The sequence below is a fragment of the Myotis davidii genome, unplaced genomic scaffold (genome assembly GCF_000327345.1).
Source record: "Myotis davidii unplaced genomic scaffold, ASM32734v1 scaffold2153, whole genome shotgun sequence".
In the NCBI taxonomy this organism is placed as follows: Eukaryota; Metazoa; Chordata; class Mammalia; order Chiroptera; family Vespertilionidae; genus Myotis; species Myotis davidii.
Window position 1 is genome coordinate 7,299 of NW_006284717.1, and position 5,245 is coordinate 12,543.

The window sequence follows — 5,245 nt, forward strand, 5'->3', positions numbered from 1 at the left end:
ACCTATGAACCAGGAATCCATGGTTCAATTCCCAGTCAAGGCACATGCTCAGGTTTTGGACTCAATTCCTAGCATGGGGGATGCAAAAGTAGTCATCCATGTTTATCTTGTATCAATGTTTCTATCTCTTTATCCCTCTCCTTTCCTCTCACTCTAAAAAGAAAAAATCAGTTAAGAAATGAACTATGCAATTTAAATGACACAGTTGTCCTGCCATTTTTCATAGCAACACTTTACAATCATTAAGATCTGGAAACAGCCCAAGTGTTCATCAGTAGGAGAGCAGATAAAAAAGCTGTGGTACATTTACACCATGAAATACTATGCAGCAATAAAAAAGATGGATCTCTTACCCTTTGAGACAGCATGGAGGGACCTGGCGAGTATCATGCTAAGCGAAATAAGCCAGTCAGAGAAAGACAAGTATCACATGATCTTACTTATATGTGAAATCTAATGAACAAAATACACTGAGGAACAAAATAGATCCAGAGACATGGAAGCATGAAACAGACTGACGAATCTCAGAGGGATATGGAGAGTGGGGTGTGAAGGGTGGCAGGAAGTGAGTAACTAAAACACTTACATGTATATGCATAACCCATTGACACAGACAATAGTGCAGTGAAGGAAGGACTGGGGAGGGGACAGGAGCAAGGTGGAGGGGGTTAATGGGGGGGGAAGGGGGACATCTATAATACTTTCAACAGTAAAGATACATTTTTTAAAAAATAAAATAAATGACCTGTGTCAAATGCTCCTGCAACATCTTCATATCTCCAAGGAGACAGTCCCACTGAAGCCTGTTTCATTGTGTATTTGCCAAACTTCATTTCTCAGAAAATTAATTAACAATTCTTGATTGTAGGTCACCAAGGAACATTTGCTGTTTTCACTTAATGACTTTTTCTGCAAATTAAAAAGAAAAGTCACATTTGACAACATAAAAGCATTTCTCTCTGCCCTGATTATTTAAATTATTATCACTTTCACCAGTGGAGAGAGTTCTCAGCCTTTATAGTATTTTTTTTTCAATGATGGAGATTGTAGTCTTAATATCGTTATGTTTAAATAGCCAACAGAAGTCCTGATTTAATAACAGGAGAGTAAGTATGATAGTTTGTCTCTTTGATCTTAGGATCTAGATTATAATTTCCTCTGACAAGAAAATGGATTTCTGTGATAGTGGTAGTTTATATACTCTTAATGTGTTTCAGATATATTTATTAAAATTTTTTTTAGAATGAATTTCCTTCATGTGAATAAATGTCATTGTCTGGGACGTTTATGCATAAGACACATAAACAAACCTGCGTCTTATGTGTCTCACATTGCTTAATGTGAGAAATATTCAGGGTAACTTTGTATAGACTTTTCAATCTCAAATTAAAAATAATGAAGTATCTTTATACAGAAATATACAAACATGCCCTTTGCATTCCTCTTCCCACCTCAAAAAAGAATAACAAAATGACTGAAGTCACAGCATCCCATTCAGATTCCTGTGTCCATTTTGAGCATTTGTCTGGAAGATAAAATAAACATAAATTAATAAGTTACATGTTCTGATCAGCCTGTTTATTGACTTCTATTATAAGACAAATTGTAATATCATGAAGAAAACATATGTTTTCAGCCTTGAATAATGTTTAAAATCTGAAGGACAAGTCAGATTTCACAGTGACCCACATATGTGAGAGCGTAAGAGAAAAGATGGAAGGTAGGTGAGCTGCAAAAATAAAAATAAAAAAGCCATATGTATCATTTCTACATCTCAATCTGATATAAATACTTGATAGTTGTTGAGTGAGTGACTAAATTTCCTAAAAGGATTCTTTTCATTTTTAAGGATTCTGATTATTGAGTAACCCATGATCCTCAGTTAGTGATTTTTCTTTAAATTAGAAGCTTTATGAACTGGATGGTCATTATAATTCTGTCCCAATATCCATAGGAACAGAACACAATGAGTTGAACAATAAAGTGGATATTCTCATAAAACAAGTAAATTAGATAAAAAATAGGAACAGATTTTTATTACTTTATGTAAGGAAAATGTCAATATTTGACATATTGATTGTACATTAGGAACATTTGAGTTCCTACTTAGTGTAGTATCAATGAATATAATTCATTGACTGGAAGATGAGGGAGGGAGGAGAAGACAGTCATCATTTGTGTGGGCAACAAAGGTAACACACGTAGTCAGTAAAGCTAATGCACATATTCAAGGGGAAAATAAGACGGAGTGGGTAATGGGGAATAGGGGCAGCCACAGTGCTTAAGGTTGGTCATAAGAGTTAAGCTTTAGAAAAGTTAAAGTAAGTTATAATCTATCAGAAAATTTTTCTGAATATCACACGCAGATTGGAAGAAGTCAGAAGTCCATGATGAGAAACGGTACAGTGACAACATTCATTCTGCTGGGACTGACAGAGGACCCTCGGCTACAGGTTCTGATTTTTATCTTTCTCTTTCTCACCTACACCCTGAGTGTAACTGGAAACCTGACCATCATCACACTAACCTCTGTGGATTCTCACCTAAAAACACCTATGTACTTCTTCTTAAAAAATTTCTCCTTTCTGGAGATCGCATTCACATCTGCCTGTATTCCCAGGTACATGTATAGTATTGCAGCAGGTGACAAGGTCATTACCTACAACGATTGTTTCATCCAAGTGTTTTTTACTGACCTCTGTGGAGTGACAGAATTTTTCCTTCTGGCGGCCATGTCCTATGACCGCTATGTGGCCATCTGCAAGCCCCTGCATTACACCACCATCATGAGCACCAAGGTCTGCCAGACTCTTGTCATTAGCAGTTGGGTGTCTGGTTTATGTATCATAGTCCCACCACTTAGCCTCGGTTTAACTCTAAAATTTTGTGACTCTAACATTATTGATCATTTTACCTGTGATGCGTTTCCCTTAGTGAAAATCTCATGCTCAGACACATGGCTCATCGAACAGACAGTCATAATCTGTGCTGTCCTGACCCTGAATATCACTCTCACTTGTGTGGGTCTGTCATATGCTTCCATTATCAAGACAATTTTGAGATTCCCTTCTGTTCAGCAAAGGAAAAAGGCCTTTTCCACCTGTTCTTCCCACATGATTGTGGTTTCCATCACCTATGGCACATGCATTTTCATCTACATGAATCCTTCAGCAAAGGAGCAAGTGACCATTAATAAAGTAGTTTCACTGCTCATTTCTTCTATTTCACCTATGTTAAACCCATTTATTTATACACTGAGAAACAATCAAGTTAAGAAAGCCTTCAAGGATTCCATCAAAAGAATTGTTTTGCTCTCTTCTAATAAAAGGAAATAATGTTTTCAGACATCTCAGAAACAAGGATTCATTGTATTTTTGAAGTTTATAATCTCATATATTCTTAACAATATATACATGAGTTGCATTAATTTTCTCAACGTTTCTTCAGTCAAACTTTCAGTGAGCTGACTCAAACCATTTTATATACTCATTTTTTCAAACCAATATCATGTCAATTTATTTAAAAATATTTTTGAAACCCAATTAACTTCAGAATACTATTTTAATATTTATAAAAGTAATTCCTCAGGAAAATGTAAGATAAAATGCTTTGTTGCTCTACTCAAAATGCATACAATAGTGATATCTAAACACATGAAAAAGAGTAATTGTGTGTATAATGCCAAAAAAAATGAATAATCACAAGTTAAAGTACATGTGAAAGAATTATAGCGTTTCTAATATTGGGGAAACACCAGAAAATATTACTACCATGAACAGAGAAATACTGGTTAAAATGTAGTAAACATTCATTTGAATTTATAGCTGAAAGCATTGCAAAGTTGTAAATAGGAGATGTCAGAATTGGTAGAGCAATAATGTATAAAATGACCTGTGGGTGCTCAGAAGATTATAGACTAGGGATGGGAATTGGAGATGGCATTTTAGATCACAATGGTTTAGGTTTAAAGTCTCATGATTATCCCTAACCGGTTTGGTTTGGTGGATAGAGTGTTGACCTGTGGACTGAAGGGTCCCAGGTATGATTCCTGGGCATGTACCTTGTTTGTGGGCACATTCCCACTGGGAAGTGTGCACGACGCAGCTGATTGATGTTTCTCTCGCATCGATGTTTCCAACTCTCTATCCCTTTCCCTTCCTTTCAGTAAAAAATTAATAAAATATATATAAATAAATAAAATGTCTCCGTATTAGTAGAGCACTTGAAATAACACAATAGTTGCACATGCAATGAAACTTTGAATAAGAAAACTATGCTCATTTTCACAGAATATCACATTTTTTTATGAAGGGTATTTTCTGCTACTGTATAGTTGTGAGCCAAGGAAAAAACATTCCCCAGTGTATTTAATAACTATGCCTACCTCCAACACAAAATAAGCTTTTATAGTCCAAAATATTATATTTAAATAACTGAAAATTTTACACAAAAATCGTTTCTTGAATATTAAGGTGTTTACATACAATTAACTAATTGCTATATGGAAAACAATGAAATGCAGATGTCATCACGTATTTGGAGCACTGAAAAGCCATAGTCAAAAGGAATGCTGTTATTCTAAATCTATTCACTAATTATAAAAATGTGAACTAGATAAAAGAGAGGAACTTATACTTATAAGTTTGAAAAGATGAAAAATGAACATATAAATGGAAAATGTAACTTATTATGGGTAGAAAATGAAATTAATTATATAAGTTAAAGAAATTTAAAAGCTAGCTCTTTGAAAAGTCCAATAGCACAGATAAAACCCAGTAAATATGAGATGTAAAAAATTAAAATACTGCATATTCTATTGGAAAATCATCAGGATACATATAGAAGAGAATGAATAAAACTATTGTGTTTTATTGATTTTAAAGTCTTATTTTATTCATATTTTGCTTTTCTGAAATGGAGATTTGTCATACATTGGCATCTACTATTGGTATAGTTCAATTGGCAACATTGTCTTTTTTTTTTCCTTGTTTGGATTATCTACATAAAGCTAGACTTTTGTTTTTTATTTTGTGTTTTATTTTTAATGTATATATTTCTTATTGCTGATAGCATTACAGATATCTCCCATACCTCTCCCCCTTACCCTCTCCTCCCAGCCCTACCTACCCCTGCCCCAGGTCTCCACTACCCTATTGCCTGTGACCATGAGTTATGCATCTAAGTATATAAGTTCTTTGGTTAATTTCTTCTCATTTCCACATTGATGTATGTCAGTCTGATCCAT

At 34.5% G+C, this 5,245-nt stretch overlaps 1 protein-coding gene across 1 annotated transcript; it reads left to right on the plus strand.

Moving 5' to 3' along the window:
• The first annotated feature begins 2,387 nt into the window (after nt 1-2,387).
• On the plus strand, nt 2,388-3,335 carry LOC102757371 (olfactory receptor 6C2). The gene has a single exon (XM_006755031.2). The coding sequence runs from the start codon at nt 2,388-2,390 to the stop codon at nt 3,333-3,335; it is 948 nt and encodes a 315-aa protein (XP_006755094.2).
• The last annotated feature ends 1,910 nt before the right edge of the window (nt 3,336-5,245 follow it).

Excerpts from the sequence above, each read along its gene's own strand:
- LOC102757371 (XM_006755031.2), top strand. The coding sequence starts at position 2,388 with ATGATGAGAAACGGTACAGTGACAACATTCATTCTGCTGGGACTGACA.